Below are 19680 nucleotides of genomic sequence, written 5' to 3'. Positions count from 1 at the left end.
GTGTCAAACATGGCTGTGGAAGCAGTGAGCACCACCATGCTACTATTAAACTTTTCTGGCCAAAAGAGACTATTATTGCTAAAAAAGATGAAATTATTAAATGGGCATTATTCTTTTAAAAGCTTTCTTCTGTCAATTAATAAGTCATTGGGCATAATTTTCCTCTTCATTACAAGAATTCCACTGACTTTGATGGATATTAGCAATGTCACCATTACTATTACTTTAAGTTTACCTTATCAAGGAAAAATTAGGTCTCCTTACCAATGTTCCTTTTATTTCTCTTTTTGCTCATCTTGATTATTGCCTCTTTCTTTATACAGTTCTGAGTTTCTCATCTATCCCACTGAGGAAGGATGTCTGAAAATTTCCTATGTCCTCACTGTCCACATTCCCAAATATGTATTTGTTCATTTGACAACTGCTGGACAGTAAATGAGGCAGTGTTATTAGATTACAGTTTGGAAACTAACTCAACTGTTTCTTTCAAATATACTTCAGTAATAATGTCTGTAAGGCATGGAACACTTCATGAAGATCTCTATATACCGTGGCCACAAAAATACTGTTTAATACACTACTTCAATTTCACTGGGACTGTGTTCTTTACTTAGAGCTTAAAGACATTATGAATTTATTCTTACATTCTTCAGAATGACATTAAAGAAATGAAGGAATTTTCACAGAGATACCAATACTATCCAAAAGAGATTATATGCAGCTTGAATATGAAAACCTTAATTTTGAGAGATATTATCTGCACTTAATAACCAATTCTTCCCTCAGCTTACCAGATCACCCTGGTAAAATAGTTTAAAAAATAAATATGAAAACACATATTAAGTAATATTATTGGCTTCAATTATTTAGCTATTTCCCAGTTAAACCAATTTATAAGGGAAATTTAAAATTCATATATTTTTAAATGTTTATTTAGAAACGTAGCATTTCATTCACCAAGACATCTACAAAGAAGTGGGCCTCATCTGCATCAGTTAACTACTACCGCTACTAAGCTAATTGCAAATAAGTTAGCTGATAATTTAACAAGTAACAAGTTAATTATTGCTAACGACATCATCTTAGATGAATAAAATTACTTGATTGAAAGGTACCTATCGATTTTGACCCGAAAAATTTACTCAAATGTATTCTTTTCAGGATAAAAACAAAGGCAATATCAGTGGTTGTTATTATAAACACATAATGAGTAAATACCAAGAAATTGAGATTATCTAGATTATCTGCTCTGAAATTTTCAAACATTATCCTTTGAATATAAGATTTACCTGTTTTTGAAAATGCCACTCTCAGGCTTTTAGAATGATTGACTCCAACCACAAGATGTTGGTAGGACACAGTAAAATAAAAAATTTACTGTTTAACAAATACAAAATTACAGAACAAACATAATTTAAAAAAGGAAAGTGACCCTAGGCTAAACTACCGTTGATATCCCCTAATTTACACCACCTTCTATATGGACGGAGACAGACTTTTCTCTGTCACAGAAAACATATCTCTGTCTGGAGTTTTCTGAGTGTCAGTTCTGAGGCTTTTCTCCTTTTCATAGCAATTTTACTTTATTTTTTGATTGAGCAGACACACTATACACATCGGAAAAGACAAACATCAATACCAGCCTTAATCTACAGGTTTAACTCCCAGTTCTTTCCACTGAAAGCACAGACCTGGCTGAGCTGTAAGAGTGCTATTAGCCTGATAGTTACAAAGTCAATAGAAACTAAGTTTTAAAGGATACCAAATCCTCATGATAAGGGACGTGGAAGGTTGCATGCTTAGTGATCCATACCATTTCCTGCAAATCAGATCAAGGAGATTAGTTTCTTCTGGTGATTAGTTTATTTGCTTTAATGCAAAGCAGTGAGAGAGGTTCAGAGAAACATGTAGTTAAACAAAGCCATTTTCTGAAGTACATAGAATTAAATGCTGGAAAAGTTTACAAAATTACAGATCTGATTTAAAATGACCCAAGCCAGATGCATGCATATAACTTCTTTAAACCATGCTGTTTGCAGGCACTGCAGGAAATTTCAGTCTTAAATCTTGTTAAAACCAAACCAAAACAAAAAGCTCAGAACAAACAATAACCTCCTTCCTCAGATACCCACACACACTCAAGCAAGATAAATTTATGAGCTATAGAATTAAAACTTACTAAATGTTTAAAGGTCCAATTTACATTGATCAAAGGCAAAAACTAAGTGTAAACCTTAAACTTCTTTATACCAGGCTTAAATTGGGTCCTCTGAAGGCCATCTGGTCCAACTCCCCTGCAATGAACCTGGACATCTACAGCATGATTAGGTGCTCAGAGCCCCATCCAGCCCAACCTTGAGTGTCTGCAGGGATGGGGCATCCACCACCTCTCTGGACAACTGGTGCCAGTGCCTAATTACTCTTATTGTAAAAAGCTTTTTTCCTTATGTCCAATCTAAATCTTGCCTCTTTATTTTGAAAGCATTTCTTCTTCTCCTGTCACAACAGGATCTGAAAAAAGAGACTGTTGCCTTCTTTATGTTATATATATATATACTGTTCAAAAAACCATGAATAAAAATTGAATAAAAATATTCACAATAACTGGATCTCACTGCAACTCAGTAAGTATAAAGAAGGAAAAAGAACTAAAAACAATCAAATGGACACTAACTTGGCCATAAGGACCATGATGATGCCCACAAGCCTCTTCCTACCAAAATCCCTTGGAGATCCATCACAGCAGCCTTTGCATAGAGTGCTGCTCTGTGGGGTCCTGCTCTGAAGTGCCTTCAAGAGACTGACAATGAGATCTGCTTTGGTATGACAATGAGCACTGTGAACGTGCAACCAGATCTTATATTTTACCACCTTTCAGGGCCATTTAGAAAAGAGGCAATATTCTATAGTTAACAGCACGCTTTTCTTCCCATTCTATTGCTGAAGTAAATTGCTAGCGAGCCTTTTAAAAATAGAAGAGATCAAATAGACATAAAATGTCACAGTGAGCTTTCTAAAGCAAAAATAATCTACCATATTGTAGCAGCACATGGATGCTTTCAGTGTGAAATTGAAGCAGTCCATTTCTCACAAGCAGGGAGTTAAAGTACTCACAAAACGCCTTTGCCACCCTCTGCCAGCGCTTGCTCTTGCTCTCACTGCAGTCCCAGGCACTGATTGCTGATATGACAAACCTGAAAATTTAGAGAGAAACAATCAGTAAAAAGAATGGCAGGTAAATGGGGATTTAGTCAAATGTGATATTTACCAGGAATGACTTTCAGGATAGATTCTCAGGCTTCTGTTCAGATCTCAGGTTTTGGCCACCTTTCATGGCCATCCAGTATGACCCAAAATGTACCCTGACTGCAAAGCTTGGTTCACACATAACAAACACACACATTGCAATCCACCCTGGATACTACAGACCACCAAAGCATAAAACCAAGTCCTCCCCACGTCAGCTAAAGAATATATGTCTATAACTTGCTACTTGGATAAACTCAAGTTCTTTGGGTGCTGCAAGCAGGGACAAGCATACAGCTCATCTAGAAGCCAGGGAAATAACTGGTGTGCAAAGGTCCTGTGAAAGAGAATAAAATAGCTAGTCCTTTTTTTCTTAGGGAGGATTTTCAAATGAGCTTTGGGGCAGGTACATCATAAATTCCAGAATAATACATTCAGTAATTGCACATATGATTGCTGTAATAACCCTACACACTAAATATAGATAATAGTTTTGGATGTATTTGAAAGGAGGCAGATTCAGACTGGCTTTGCCCAAGCTGTGAGATAACCAAGTACCAGGCAGCCTTCGCCAGACCCTTCTCAGTCATGTGTCTGGGTGCCCACAGCCATGCCAGTAAGCCCTGGAGCCTGCTCAGACAGCTTGATAACTTCCAGCACAGGGCTGGCTTGCAACCAGCCACATCAGGACACAGCAAAGTGAGCTTGGCGTGTGTGTATCCACCTGCTTCTAAAAATCTGCTTTATAAATATTGTATTGGACTATTAACATGGGCAATTTTCTTTTCCACTTGAACAGCATGAAGATTATCTCTGATGCTTATGATATGGTGCTTGATTTGCTTTTCATGACCTAGGTGCTTATTTATCACCCTGAGCAAGAAAAGGAGGCACTCCATTCCCTTCTCATTATTTGAACAAACTTCTTGCCAGTTTTGATTTCAGGTCTGCTGCTCAAGCCCGAAGTTACATATGTAGCTTTCAAACACTGCAGAAGGATGTTTATTTGTGCTAGGATATATTTCTAATCAAAGGCAGAAATCAAACATGAACTATACCTGTCCATCACTAAGATTTCAATAAGTGTAGTTTTACAAAACTCTTGATTTTGTGTCAAATGTCTACATTTTACTTCGATGTCTACACACATTTATATAATACACTACAGCAAATACCTATAAAACCAATCGTGTACTTATGCAGGGTTTTTTACATCTGTTATGTAGCATGTGCTCCTTGTCAAGTCTGACTCATGTAAATGCCTGCAGAAAGAGCATGTACCATCAGCAGCTCTGAGTCTGCTGCTCTTTCCAGTACATTCCTTCTGTGGGTGAAGCAACAGGATGAGGCTGGCTCCCTGCTTGTTGCTTTGCACAAAGCAAACATCACCAACCAAGTGGAACTGAATCCATGCTTCTATCTAATTACCCAAGATCTTAGGGGCCTTTTAGAAGTCACCTTGAAGTCAAAGCCCTCTTCAGGAGTTGAACACGTTGATATGACACATTGGTTGTCATATCTCCACGACCTCCTGTTTCTGTGACTACATGAACTTTTGGCCTTACTCTCACCTCTGTGAGCTTCCCCAGCTCTCCCCTCTACTTCTGCCTTCCTCCTCACCAATTTTCTGCTGAACTACTGGTAGCTCTTCAGCTGGGAGTTTTCAGGCTCTCTAATTTAATTTCCTTATCACACATGAAACTCTCTGGCCCTTGAGCATTTGTCATACATAGGCTCATTAATTTTCCCTCCACTAACACCAGAAGCAAAGAGCAACAGCCTTACTTGAGTTTTCCCTATCGAGGGTATGGGTGAGTACCCAACTACCCACTGCCAGGAGGCTTCTCCAGAGTTAACATCACTGAGATTTCCTCTTCCACGTTCGGTTGAAATTGGTTCACACATGCCAAAAATGGAAGATAGAGGGATAGACAGATAGAAAACCGTGGTAAAAGTAAAGGCCTAAAATTCCTACGTACACTAAATGTGATGTCTCATTTTCAAAAAGCATTACATTTAAAGTAATTAACATTTCTTAAAGTGATGTGCTGCATATACTGAGGGCTAAAGCGTGAGCTTTGGTATCAATTTGTTTAAAAATGAGACATAACATTTCCATCAGACTTTCTCCATCTCCTCCCAGCACTCTGCAAAAAGCCCAGAGGACTCCAACACCTCATCAGCACTACGTCTTCAGCTGGCCAGAAATAAGAGAATAGAGAAATAGTTTAAATGCAACCTCCTCCACCATCATGCTGGAACAGAAAAAAGCTCTCTCAGACAAAAGATCGGTCCCTTCCTTCCTCCCTGCCTTCATCAAACTGCAGAAATACAGAGTGCATTCTTCTTGCATCAACATTTCATCCCTTTCACCAGCAAAGAAATCTCCTTTTCATCCTGATTTGCCCACACCAGCCCACACTTCTTGGAAGAAGGTACCCACCACATATATTGGAGCGTATTTCCTCCAGAATATTGGAACATATTCCTCCAGCAACTTAAAGATGCTGCTCACAAGTGCATATGCAACAGTTTGAGTGAAAGAAATATGAAATCCTCTATTGATATTGTAAGTCACAGAATCACGGAATCATGAAGGTTGGAAAAGACCGCTAAAATCATTTAGTCCACACATCAACCCACCCCCACCATGACCACTAATCACATCCCTCAGTGCCACACCTTTACGTTTCCTGAACACCTCCGGTGACTCCACCACCTCTCTGAGCAGCTTGTTCCAAAGTTATTTCAAAAAGCACTGAGGCTGGGTCATATTACCTTGGCCCCAACACAGTAATGCCAGGATGCCCATAGAAAGAAACCCTCTCGAAAACATGCAGAGCTCATCAGCAGGAAACCAGCCTGAAAGCCTGGCCCTGGAGAAGGAAGGGCTGCTGGAGCACGCTCCTGTGCTTCGCTCGCTCCCAAGTTACAGGGTTTTACTTCACCCACAGAAGCCTGAAAAACCGCAATAATAATGAAAATGTTAATGCAATCTGAGCTACTTCAGTACTAGTAGGGGGAACCATTAAAATCTCATGAAAAACATAATGAAGCTTTTTTTTTAATTATTTTTTTATGCACTAACCACGTAAGAAAGCAATTTATCAAAACCATTCTGTACATCCGACTAATATTTTTGTACATTGCAGGAATTCACAACTAACATGAATGCTGGTAAGCTGTAAGCCATTTCTCTTCTTGTAAATATTGCAAAGTGTCCAACAGTGCTGCTAATACTGCTGCAATAAAATCTCTAACAAAAAAAAAAAAAAAGAAGAAGAAGAAGAAGCATTTTAGAAGTACAGAAAACATCTTTTCACTATTTCTCACATTTATATTGCTTTCCCTCCTTTCTCTGAAAAAAATGAGAGTCATGCAGCTATGTTGTTATGGGCTGCAATCTGGCAATGTTTAAACAGCATTCATCCTACTTACAGCGTAAATGGCAGAGCCCTAAAGGAACAGCGAGGTATGGTGAAGGTTATCAGCTCAGCTAAGGGCATTTTGCCCCTTGAATCAGAACTGAGCCAATGTACCATTAAAATATTAAGCTTCTGTTTTAGGTAAGCTACAGCTCAGAGAAAACTGATGGGCAATATTGTTTTGCCAGAGCAACGGTGATGGAACAGGGAACCAGACAAGCTTTGCAGCCTCTCCCTGCCATGTAGGAGGCAAATAGTTCATGGTACACCATGCAGGAGCATGCCATGCCTCCCAGGGCTCCTAGTCATACTCCTGCTGTTAAACATTGTTTGGGAAACAAGAAGCAAGTCTTCTGTTTTATATTGCTTGTCATCATAATGGCTTCTCCTGACCATGAGAACTACAAACGTTATCAAGGAATACACGATGCCATGGTCCTGACAGACTGCTGATATCGACAGAGGGTATCAGCAACTTCCCTAGTGTTGTGCTATCCCACAGCCTATGCTGAACATCTGCCCAATTAAACTTTGGCTGAAATAAAAGATGTGAATTCTGCTGCACAACGACCCTTCATTTTGACTCTGTAAAGTAACTCCAGTATGAAGGCAACTAGTGATTTTAAATGATGAACTCTTAAAGCACAACAGCATACAAATGAAACTTTATCTGAGAATCATAAAACATTTTAAAAACAGTAATGGGTGAAAATCAACCTCATAAAGGGGACAGCACTTGTACATCACTTGAACCCTATTTAAGGCCTCAAAATAGGATTTAAGAGAAACTTATGCAGTACACTCTGCAGATCTGAGTTTCACCCATTAAAGACTTAACCCTCAAAGCAAGCATTCCTTTGAGGACTATTATTTTTATTATACACACAGCTTTTTAAATGAAAAAGAATGCCTTTTACACAGCTGTTTCATCTTATGAGGAGCCTCGTGGCTCAGTCATCTCCAGATAGCTCCACTTCCCACCTTAATGCTTCTGCACGCTATGCCATAAATGCCATCCTCCCAGTCAACGCCTTAACAGGGTCAGCCAAAGCAACGCCATAATGACAACCACAAAACCACTGATAAACCAGAGAGGAACGGCATGTGTTGCCATCTAAAACATTCTGTCATTTCAGAGCAAGCTCTGGAAATCACAAGCTTGGAGAACAGGGGCCTATGCGATATCCGCACCTCTGACTGCAGTCGTGTCCGGGTGTTTGGCGTTGGCTTCAAGGATTCTCCCCATCTGCACTGCGAAGTCACCAGATTAATTGTAAGCAACTTCCCATGGGCCCATCAAGTATTGATGATGCAGTCATGCTGTGGCATGTATGTATTAAACTCTTCAACCCTGAGCAGTACAGAGTGCCTTCCCATTGCCTCAGTACATGCAGATCCCATTGCCAATGTGTTTGCTATGAGTGGGGGGAGCTGAAGAAGCTCAGCCCTTTCCTGATTCCTTGGAAATGCAAAGCTACATCTTGCCAATTTTGTTCTGTGGGGTTTTGTTTAACTCTTGTTTGGTTCAGCTACACTGTAGTCCAGCGAAGCCCGAAATCACAAATATTATTTCTCATTTTGTGCATCTGCCATGCGTACGCTTGGTTGTTTTCTTAAACTTGTCTGAATGCTAAGTGTTGCATTTAAATACAAGGCTTCCTCCGCACAGTTATAGGCTCCAATAGTTCAATACCAAGTCACAAGTTCTAGTGACTATTAAACCTATCTCTTCTGCTAACACTATAATTTTATTATGAACACAAGGGCACTGCTAGGACTGAATTATTTGGTACATCTGCATGCACAGACAGGAGATGTTGGATTCATCTCATAAATCTAACTAATAAAAAGATGTTCAGCCTGATTCTCTTCCATTCTTAAGACACAGCTGAGATGAGCATACCTTGCTCATTTACGATATCACGTGCCCTGAGCAAGTAGTAATGTCTGATGCAGTCAATCTAGCTCAGCAGCAAACATTACCTGAAGGTGTCAGAAGGTGCTCAAGCTGCAGAGCTCTAGGAGCAGCCACAGTGTTGCTCCACCACCTTCCCCTGGCTCATTCTAGCTGCTCATCCAAAATGCCTTCCTAAAGCAACAGATCGCTTGCATGCATAGAGCAGCATGGATGGCTCTTTGCTATGGTTATAGTAACAACATCACCTCTTTTAATAAACCATCTGTAAACGTCTTCTATTATTAATTAGAAATATAAGCATATGTTGACAACTGGAACTTCTTTGTATGAGCCCTCAGTTTCTGCACTCTCCTTCTGTTTTACTGTAGCATCTCAACGGCGAATGGATATCAAGAGAGCAAGAAACCACACGAGCAGATTTTCTCAGCTCTAAGGCTGTTGACTGCCAGATTCCTCTCCTGAACATTACAGAGACGGAGGCTGTGCACTTTGTAGCTGGCGATGAGCCGTTCGCAAGATGGCAAGTGAAAGTAGGAATTTCTTCTTATGTTTCTAAGACATGATTTAGAAGAAGAAAATCAGTTGTCATGGTAAATTAAAATGCAAAGTGCATGTGCATCCCTTCAGAATAGGAGATGCCTCACATTAATGTCACAGAGATGGGGGGAAAAAACACAACCAAAGGAATGGGAGCTAAAAACAGGTGTCTTGGTAGGCAATCCAAAAGCGCAAATTGCAATCACTTCTCCAGGTAATCACCTGAGATTGATGCAGCTGGACTAATCAATTGTTAATCATTAGTATTTCATTTCTGGAAACTCCAGCTCAAACTCATGATTAGGAAGTGAGTGCAAAGCAGTTCTGACCCCTGGTTTCAAGGCAGACATTTACTGTGCACAGTGAGCAGGCACGGCACGGTGTGGTCTTGGATGGCTGTGTGTGCAGTACCTGCACGAGCTGGGTCAGCTCTGCTGTGGTTTTAGCCTCTTTTGTGATAGTTAAATTCTAAATATTTCTAGTAAATTGGTGTCTTGCTGACCTTGTGCCTGCTCCCTGTGGTATAGTGCTCAGCCTGGCTGGTTATTTCAGCAGATCAGTTCTTTTGCTAAGACTGAATTCATTTAAATGCTCCATCACTGAGAAAAAAATATCTTGCAAGGGAAGAAAGACTGCAGATGTGTTTTGAACACTGCCACATGTAAAAATAAAACATTTGGGTGCTAAATTACTGTAGGAGCAGAGCTCGTCCATCAGTCCTTTCTCCAGTGCAACCAGGTATTGGTAGCATGCAGCCAGAGTGCATTACAACTCAGTTTGCTTTCAGGAGCTGCCTTCCAGCCATGAGAAGGTCTGTGTCATTTTTCTTACTTTTTTCCTCCCAAAACACATGTAGAAGGCCTTTTTCCTTGCACTTGAGTTCAAAGAAATCTCCGCGCTTGGGAGCCTGCTGCCTTTCCCCTCACCTCTGAACGCTGCAGCAGAATCAGCTCCGTGGCTGGGCAATGCGTGCACAATTAAATCCCCTCGGTCCCACACTCTGGCTTGCTAACCCCAGTCCTCCCATGGATTTTTTTGCTGAATGAATTGTGAAGGCAGAACTCGGAGCTTGGTTTCAAAGGCAGTGAGCTCTATGTGACAGCACAGAGAACAAAATGATGGATCTTTTCAAGATAAAAAAAGGGTTTGAAATGATTTCCACAAGTATTCAAAATTTGCACTCCAGAAAATTCCTGGTATGACTTACTTCAATGTTGAACTTCATGTTTATATTAATAGATACTTTTTCAAATGCAGGAAAAAGTTTTTTTCCCCCAAAATCAAAATAAATATTTCTATCAAAAAAACAACGTTCAGTATTTTCAGAATCTCTCCCCGGACTCAAAGCAAATTTCAAGGGAATCAGCAAAGTTTCACATAAGCTTTTTTCACTACCAACGTTGGAGGAACAAGAGCTTCCCAAGCTCTTCTCAGTGCTCTTTTCATGCTTCATATTTTACTTGTTCTTCCCAAAGCATGGTGCTGCATGTCGATAAAGAGTACATGAGCTACACCAGAGCTCATGGGATAATTGGTTTAAAAATCAAAACACAACTCCCACTTGGGCAGCAGTTGACACAGGCTGTCCATGCAGACACCTGGGTAAAGGGCTGGGAGAGTCTAGCAGGCACTTACCTAATTTGGGAAGCAGTTCTGTGGTTATCTTCAATTTGTTATCATTGTCTGTATTTGTCAAGAGCAGGAAAAATATTTGCTTAAAAGTCAGTGAGGCAGAAGCTGAATTTGAATTCAACAAGTTCTCACAGGTTTCATTTCTCATTTATAAAACATTCATATGAATCAAATTGTATCTCAATGACGAGTGACACAAGCAGCCAAGATAGCTTCATGGTGCATTAAATGTACTTTGCGTAGAAGGAAAGACCTCCTCCCTGTCCTGACTGCTGGTCCAGAAGCAGCAGCTCTCCCTCTCCAGGCAGAGCTTTTGGCATTTAAGGGTCAACCCAATCTGAACAGAGGTTTGCCCCAGCCCAGTTCTCATCACTGCTTTTGATCTTTGTTTCACATCACTAAGGTGACTAATGGAAAAGCAATTGAAACAACTATAAAAGGACCCGATTCTAAAAAGGCATCAAAATGGAAGTTTATAATAATCTGTAAAAAAAAAAAAGTACAGGTTTAAAAAGAAAGGGAAACAGTTACCTTCCATTCACAATGCTCACTTCAGACATAAAAATTAAGTCTATTTTATAGGTTTTTTATATTTGTCCCTGTCTATTCATTTCACCCATTATTAGTGCACTAACACTGAAACAACACTGGACACTCTGGTTAAAGGGAGAAATGGAATGTAAAGTGCATTAAGAATAATGTATTCTTAATGGAAGTTCTGCTGCCAGTAAGGCACTGCAGTTCAGAGAAGAGACAGCCCCGGAGTGCTGCCTCTTTTGTTTGTTCTTCTCACAGTGAGGAGGATAAGCTCTTTAGAATCACAGAATGACTTGGGTTGGAAGGGACCTCAAGAATCACCAAGTTTCAACCCCCTGCTGTAGGCAGGGTTGCCAACCACTAGATCAAGTACTGGTACTTTACTTCTTCAAAAAGCGTTTTTACATTTGGGATTTCCACACTAATCTGGGGTCTTTTCATTTTTATTGGGAAACAAAATTAAATTTAAATGTAAACTCACATAACCCTTTTTATTGTGCAAGTAGTCATAGATTAAAACTGCCATCCTAAATTAAGGCTTTCTAAGCAGCCTACGTGTACAGGGGTGCCCTTCTAATATACCTTCCTATGGAAATAGGACCGCTGCTGTCTGGTATTATCCACCCTAGCACTTTTTAGAGGTTAATATAAAGCATCCTTTCCTTTTTCTTAAGGTTATTATTGATTTACCACATAGTAAGAAAGCGATCCAAAAGTTCAGCCAAATATCTTACTTTCATTTCACACCTTCCTGAAATCCATCCTTACAGCACTCAAGTCCCTGTACAGTCTCCACAAGCATACAGAACAAATGAAAAACAAAACCAAAAAAACCTAAGGAAAGAAGCACCTAACAGCAATCAGAAAAGTTGAATGCCAGCTGAGCCAAAAGATCTTTTAGTTATTAATGAATAGTTTCCACTTTGGAACATTAAGCGATTTGTTAGCTTGCAGTAGAGAGACTCACAAGTGCTTTAATTTGTCTTACTGGCAGGCATCCAGTTCAAGGGTGCAACAGTATATGCTCCAAAATGAGCAGACAGTCTCCATATGGAACATTATTACTTATAAGGATGATTTTTGTATCATTTAGATCACTGATGATGGCTTCCTGTACAGTAATTCCAGAGTGTTGACCCTGTACGACGCAGTCTGCCAGGCCTGTGAATCCCATCCAACCGGACTTTGTAAATTAAAGGTAATTTAAAGAGCATAAATGTTTAATATGGATCATTCATCTCCTCCCTAGCCCTCTCTCTCCCTCTGATGCACCGTGTGCAATAACTGTTTTAGAAGAGGAAAATCTATTTCATAGTTCAGCAGAACAGCCTGATACTTCTTTGTCTTTCGCAATCTCCTGTCTATGAGTGTTTATATATATATTACATATATATAAATTTATATTTATATATATACACTCTTTATGTTGGATCTTTCTCAGAAGGGCACTTCCCAAAGAGCATGGCAGACAATAGGTATGTGTGCAAATGTCAATGGAAGTAGATAGGGCTGTGGCTGCCCTGCCATGAAGCTTGTCTCTGTTGTTGAAGTATCTTTCCTAGGAAGCTCTGTTAGCTCTCCCAGGCTAGTTGGATGGGGTACTGCAGCTGTAAGGTATTTCACTTCTACACCCATTTTCTGCTGTCTCAAGAAATATACTATGACGTATGACGTAGTCTTTGTCATGTGAAAACACCCTTGAGAGAATATAAAACATTCTTGCTTACATTAAATAACACTAAGTACAAACATATAGTGCTTTGACAGCTTCAAAACCATAATCAAAAGCCTAGTGCTATGTTTAAAACTGCCAGCACACTGGGAACTGCCAGGAGAGCACTATATCCTTTTGTTTTCCTGTGAACTTTCCAGTGCAACATCCTTCATCCCCTGAAAAAGAGATTGCCTGCTCTTATTTTCTACAGGACTGCATTAGACACCTTTTCTCTTTTTCAATGGGGCTTTAAAAGATACTTTTCGAGGGTGCTGATAAAAATATTTGAATGTGCTAATCCTGCTTTCCTACCCTGAGGCAAGTACAAGTGAACAGGAGACCACCAGTCTTCATTCTTCTAAAATGAAGATTAATCAGGTACATCTTAACCCATTTGCCTCGCTGTTCTCATTAACACTAATGGGAAAACACAGTTTTCAAAGTTGCACTGATTGCAATAAAGTACCAGTTACCAAAATAAGATGAAAGATTGCATTTTTCTAATAAATCAGTAAGCAGAAACTAGTTTATAAGCCCAAATGAGGGCAAAGCTATTTCAATTTAAGAATAAAAATAATTATGCCATAACCACGTAAATTAAAACTATTTGTTGTTTTTATGACAAGGGCTTTCCCTATCCTTACATTTTTGGAACTCGGAAATATATTTGCCATCTCAATATGCTGGTTTTCTCTTGGTGTCATAATAATTTCTAGCCTGAGATGCTTCAAGGGATTATTTGAACTAGGCTTCCAATTGCATCAAACCACGTTCTAATTACTCCTCTTACAACATCACTTTGTAATACCTAAATTGCTTTCAGAAAAGGTGTTTCAATTAAGGGACATTTTATACCCGGCCAGTTTGCATTCTGCGTTCCTCTTTTATGGAGCCTGTTCTCTACCACATTATCACATCAGAAAAACAGCAGACTTTTCATCAGAACTTCAAGCCTTTGAAAGCAACAATGTAATAAAATCTAATTCACATCCAGATCTTAACACTGGAGATCCATCATGTTGCATCACATTGGGAAAATTATGAGAGTCCTTTTAGGGCTGGGTTTTGTGGGCATTTTTTACTTACCTATTGCGCTTCAAGTGGTATTATTTCACCACCAATATTGCCCGCTAACCCAGGTCCCTTAGTACAACATCTACACAATTCTTGAACACCTACATGAGATTTCACAGAACTCACTTGAGAGCTACCAAATAGTCACCGCATCAGCTGGGAGTCACGATCACATCCACTACATATTGTTAAAATGAAAACAGAATCATGCTCACATTCATCTACGACAAATAGCATTACATGTTACCTAAGAGAAAGGATTCAAAGCTACAGGGATCTTACGTGGAAACGGAATGACCTCCATGCCATGCTTTCTCCCTGTCAGGAGAAAGTACTAGCATATAAATTGATATCAATTTCTTGTTTCAAGAGACAAGCAAGATCCTGCTTATCTCCAAAATATATTAACTGCTAATTTCTTATATTTCCCCCTACCACCCCCCCTTGCATTCACCTCCCAACCATTTTTATTTCCTTTTTCAACAGGACAATACTTGTAATATAGATGGACTTTGCTATGGGGAAGGAGAGTCAAGCCCTGCCAGTCCTTGCCTTCTCTGTGAACCTGACATTTCTAAGTTCACCTGGTCTATTAATGAAAGTAAGACAGCTTTTTCTAAGATTTAGAAGCACTTAGTTGGGAATTTAGTACTCAGTTTATGAAATGCAGTTTCTCCATTTGTTGATATGGATCTATTCTGCATAGTGCTTGTGGACTGTTTGCAGTGGGAATAATTGGGTGCACAACAAATACACACTGAACAGACACAGAAAGTACTCCACTATGTGTACTAAGCATCTGGCTTCTTCTCTTTTTCCGGCTGAAACCTGACAAATCTTTAATTAATAAAACCAAAACAACACCTTATAAAGAAGTTTTTCATATGCTGATACCACATGCGGGGCCCATATCTGTCAGCAAAAGGTGATGGACCCTAAAAACATCTGTGATAATCTCACAGGTACAAATCTTTAAGGGAACAATTTGAGGAAAACACTGCTTTTAAAACACTAATATATGTTTTTGGTATCTGTAATAAATGTTTTCTTCCTCTGAGCCAAATACTGTGAAATGCCACACAAAAGACCATGGATTGGCCCGGACTCTAAGTGATAAGGAAATCAAGCAGCTCATTGTGCAGCCCTTCGTAGCAGGGGTCATGGGGAAAGCTGCCTTTTAAAGCACCTCTTGAATACTAAGAACACCACTGCCTTCTCAGCCACCTGGGCACACCACTGGCTCATGTTCAGCTGGCTCTCAACTAACACCCCAGATCATTTGCTGCCACATAAGATCTGATCTTATGTTCTTTTGTGTCTATAACACCTCGTTATCCTCCATCCAGTAAACACCATCTTTGTGTTTATCTTTAGATGCACACAATCATCAATATTTCATTGATTACTTTGGGCACAACTTTTATGGGCTACACGGCTTGCTTGTTTGTGAAGCATAAGTTAAATTAATAGATGGAAGATTTCAACAGTTTTGCCAGGACAATCTGCTGGAGAAGCAGCTTAGAAAGCTTTGATAGCACAGCAGCAATGAGTGCAGAGGCATTTAAATAGCTGCATAATGTGAGGCGTGCTATGGAAAGCAAAGCATGATAGAAGGATATACACACACAAAAGAAACCCTGACGATGCAAAGACACAGGTTGTCTTTATGAGAACAAATATACGGCTCATAATTTTAGAGTGTGACTTTGAATTACTCCTCCTTATCATAAATATTCTCTAAGTTAAAAATAATTGTGGATGAGTTGCATTGTGAGAAGATTCCTTCAAATATTAGCATATGTCAGTTTGCACTGCGAGTTAAAGAGGAAAGAGGCTGGAGACCAAGGAGGCTTCTGACACTGAGATGAAATTTCCAGCCCTGCATAGTGCTGCTGTCACCTGAAGGTATTCATTTGATCTTACTTTCCCTTGGTTTCCAATATTAAAATGTAATACTTTTCTCCACCTTGTCTTACTTGCATCTTTTTATTGTAAATATCTTCAGGCAGCATTTGTCTATTACTGTACAATAGCCCAGTATAATTAGGCTTTTATCATCATTAAGGAAATACTGAATGTAAACAACAATGAAAACAACACTAAAAATAACAAGGCCAATGTTGATAAGATATGCGCTACTGTCTCTGGGGATAGAGAATTTCAGCATCACAGATGTACATCTCCTGGCACTGAGAAGATCTTTATTCCAGAAATGTCCAACTGAATTCAATCAAACTGCTGAGGCTTAATTACCACTCACGTGTAAAGACAGTAGGAACCTACTCAATGGAAGAATTACACAATTTCTGCCCCCAAAAGTTGCCCAGCCTATTTGTCATTCATCATTTTGAGAATTAGTTTACTTATATTTAAACAGAACAGAGTAGAGTAGAGTAGGGTAGGGTAGAGTGGAGTAGGGTAGAGTAGATAAGTATACGTGTGTTAGAGATACAGTTAAAGTTTCAGTAAGAACTAGGGAACATGGAGCAGTAGGAGGTTACAAAAGACATGTCCAGTCTACTCCTGTGTATCTGACACACATCAACGGTAATCAGAGTACAGTATGGAACATGAGAAAAATAGGAGTAAAAAAAGTGTGCGTTTGGTACAGCCACTTGCTGCCTCTAACGTCTAAATTGTTTTCTCCACCAGTCTCAGGATACTTTCATCACTGAGAGAACCCCTGCAAAGACCTGCACTGTGAATCTTTACACGGCAGAAACAAGAATTTATGTAATCATGGTTTCATTTTTGCTGTTTAGACAACCTGCCTCCTGTGTTCCAGGCCCCCTCCAGCCAGCTGCTGACATTTATTGGTGAGAATTTTGTTTACCAGTTAACAGCGGTGGATCCGGAAGGGTCAGCTGTACTATTCATCTTAGAGGCTGGGCCACAGGATGCCAGGCTCTCTCCCGCTGGCCTTCTTATCTGGAAAGTTGATTCAGAAGAAATGCAGACCTTTGAATTCACTGTGTCGGACGAATGCAATGCGCAGAGCAGATACACTGTTGAGGTAAGGAAAGAATACTTTAAAGAAAAGGATAGCACACCTGTTTATCGTGTTCTCATTTTGCTACAATTGTCGTTATAACTAATAACTTGTTACTGTCTAAAAAAAAAAACACTTCAGCTATTTCCTCATAAGCCCCTATATTATGCAGCATAGCAATAATGATCAATTAATGGAATAAATATCTCTGAGAACCTAGAAACTATATATACAATGAACAAGAGAGAGTGCTATTGATTGCAGTTTGAAAGAACTCTCTTCCAGAGCCTGTTAATGGTTCATTAATCTGCTTTAAAATTCACATTCTGCATTTGGATCGCAGAAGAAAAAAAAAAGCATATAACATAAAAGACCGAGTTTTAGCTATAAAAGGGAGATTATAACTCATTCTCAATGATATCTTTAGAGGGTGTCTTGCTCTTATGTCATTACTCCACACTTTAAGTTTCTTGGCAGAGCTCGTGCATGACTTTATTGCATAGCCTAACATTAATCCTGTGATAGGATGAGCTAATAAAGTGGGATGCAGAACCTTGATACAAGAACAATTTTGTGAAGAAAAGGGTATTTTTTCCTAAAGACTCTAATTTCTACTCATTCAAACTACTTGCATCAAAAATACTCATCTGCTGAACACAGACAGCAAAGAGGAAACGTTTCGAACTAGATCTGTGTTTAACAAGATAGGAGAGTAGAGAGGTTTGAATCAGTTGAAATCTTGTCCTCATCCATATGTGACATGACTATGGATCTCTATTCCTTGAGAGAAAAACTGGGTAAAGAATGCCACAATCCTCATCCTGACTGGGAGCCATTTATAATGTAAAATAGTAAGGATGGTACACAGACAGGCAGAGAAGAGATTTTTCATTTCTTTGAAGAATGAGGAACAAATCTTGCCCTCAGACACTGTGTAAAAACTGCTGTTATAGCAAATAGGGCTTCTTTCTCATAAGAAGTTAGAATGTGCCCCTAAGTGATGAAGAAAAAAAATCCCTCTAAAGCCAAGATTCCAGTGAGATAAATACGTATACTGAGTACGAGACCATCTATCTAGACAAAGGAAATTGGTTAGAAATAAGCATTCATAATACTAGACAACGTGTTTTCACTGCAAAGCTGGCCCCTCCTGATGGGTACCAATATACCTCTCAGCAGTGATTATTCAGAGGAACCTTATCACAACTCTCCTTTGCCTTCCTCAGGTTCAAGTGAAGCCCTGCAGCTGTCTCAATGGTGGAACGTGTGTTACCAATATTAAATTCCCTCCGGGCCTTGGTGAATATCTGTGTTTATGTCCAAATGGATTTGATGGAGGGTTTTGCCAGGAAGATATTAACGAGTGCAAATCAAACCCGTGCAAAAGTGGAACATGTGTGGATGGTGTGGACAGCTATGCTTGTCAATGTCCCCCTGGTTTAGGAGGTAAGACGTCCTTTATTCCAACTCTAACCAGAGACAAATTGCATTTCAGGAAATTTTGAGTGCAGTGGAACCACAGGACTATGTCAAATGGTCAACATTTGATTCTACTTCTGACTTAGCTTTTGACAGATAACGTGTAAAAGCAGCAATCTAATTATCCATGCTCAAGGGAGGAAAAAGACCTAGAGGTCTGCATCCTGAAATGACCATGACAGAGTGGTCAACTACTCTATCTCAGCTTCCCCCAGCTCATTTCCCAGCTATCCACACGTGAGATGAGCCAAAGGAAGAAGTTTAAGCCTTAGAGAACCACAAGCCCATTGTGCTGTTAGACATACTGATGGAGCAAAGTCTAAGCTTTTAAACTGCTCAGGGCTGACCACAATATGATTTTAAGGGATACAGGCAAGAGGAATGATCACTGTCCCCAGAAAGTTCCTTTTAGAAATGTGGAATATAAAGCATGAAGAGGAGGAATAGGAGAAGAAAATGCAGTGAAGACAGAAGAGGCGGCTGCAAGACATATGGTGCAAACAGGAACAGAGGGAGTGAGAACCTGAAGTGTCAGGTGAGAGAGCAGCATCTCATAGATCACAGAGGTGAGAGCAGCTTGGAGCTTTGCTGGGCTGTGTGGAGCTGCTGCCAGGTGTCACAAAGAGCCTCATACCTCCTCCACACCGGGACCCACACTCCAGCTGCTGGTATCACAGCTTGCTGCCAATACAAGCTTTCACAGCGACCCAAACATGCCTTCTTCTGGAGCATCACTGAAGCTGCAGTCTTTTTGTTTGCAGTATATCCTTTCAGGAGGCAGAAAACAAATCTGAACATACAGGATTTCTAAATGTGGCCTTTGCTGTTAGCATCAGTGCCATTTAAAAGAGCAGCCACTAGCACAGTAGTCATTAGTTTGATTAGTAATTGGAAAGGGAAGGCTTTGAGTTACTATCCATTCATGTCAGAGTCAAACCAGCCTCCCAGCAGTGAAAGAATGGTACTAGCAGAAACTGTGTTAGGATACTGTTTGGGTGAGCACCATTTGAAAAGGAAAAAAAAAAAAAAAAAACACCTTAAGCTGAACTCAGATTTCAGTGCTTGAAATCTTCATAAAAGAACTACTGCTCTGGTCACATATGAAAGCATGAATGAATTCATGACACCC

The 19680-nt window shown here is 39.7% G+C and overlaps 1 protein-coding gene and 1 long non-coding RNA gene across 4 annotated transcripts in view; one reads left to right on the top strand and one right to left on the bottom strand.

Annotated features, from left to right (window-relative positions):
• LOC424300 (von Willebrand factor D and EGF domain-containing protein-like) overlaps window positions 1–19680 on the top strand; it is a 162952-nt gene that overhangs the window by 79966 nt on the left and 63306 nt on the right. For all 3 annotated transcript variants that reach the window (XM_040703814.2, XM_025152679.3, XM_040703813.2), the window contains exons 12-17: window positions 7808–7944; window positions 8958–9119; window positions 12389–12493; window positions 14570–14684; window positions 16846–17096; window positions 18299–18518. In XM_040703814.2, the coding sequence (XP_040559748.1) occupies window positions 7808–7944; window positions 8958–9119; window positions 12389–12493; window positions 14570–14684; window positions 16846–17096; window positions 18299–18518 (990 nt within the window). The remainder of the gene's footprint in view (window positions 1–7807; window positions 7945–8957; window positions 9120–12388; window positions 12494–14569; window positions 14685–16845; window positions 17097–18298; window positions 18519–19680) is intronic.
• LOC107053858 overlaps window positions 1–19680 on the bottom strand; it is a 132636-nt gene that overhangs the window by 74411 nt on the left and 38545 nt on the right. Inside the window, exons 2-3 of the long non-coding RNA XR_006939860.1 lie at window positions 16917–17088; window positions 3115–3194 (exon numbers count right to left, since the gene is read on the bottom strand). This is a non-coding gene — a long non-coding RNA (uncharacterized LOC107053858). The remainder of the gene's footprint in view (window positions 1–3114; window positions 3195–16916; window positions 17089–19680) is intronic.

Source organism: Gallus gallus, chromosome 7, assembly GCF_016699485.2.
Source record: "Gallus gallus isolate bGalGal1 chromosome 7, bGalGal1.mat.broiler.GRCg7b, whole genome shotgun sequence".
NCBI lineage: Eukaryota > Metazoa > Chordata > Aves > Galliformes > Phasianidae > Gallus > Gallus gallus.
Note: the sequence above shows the minus strand (reverse complement) of the source record. Positions and strands in the feature narration are given on the sequence as shown.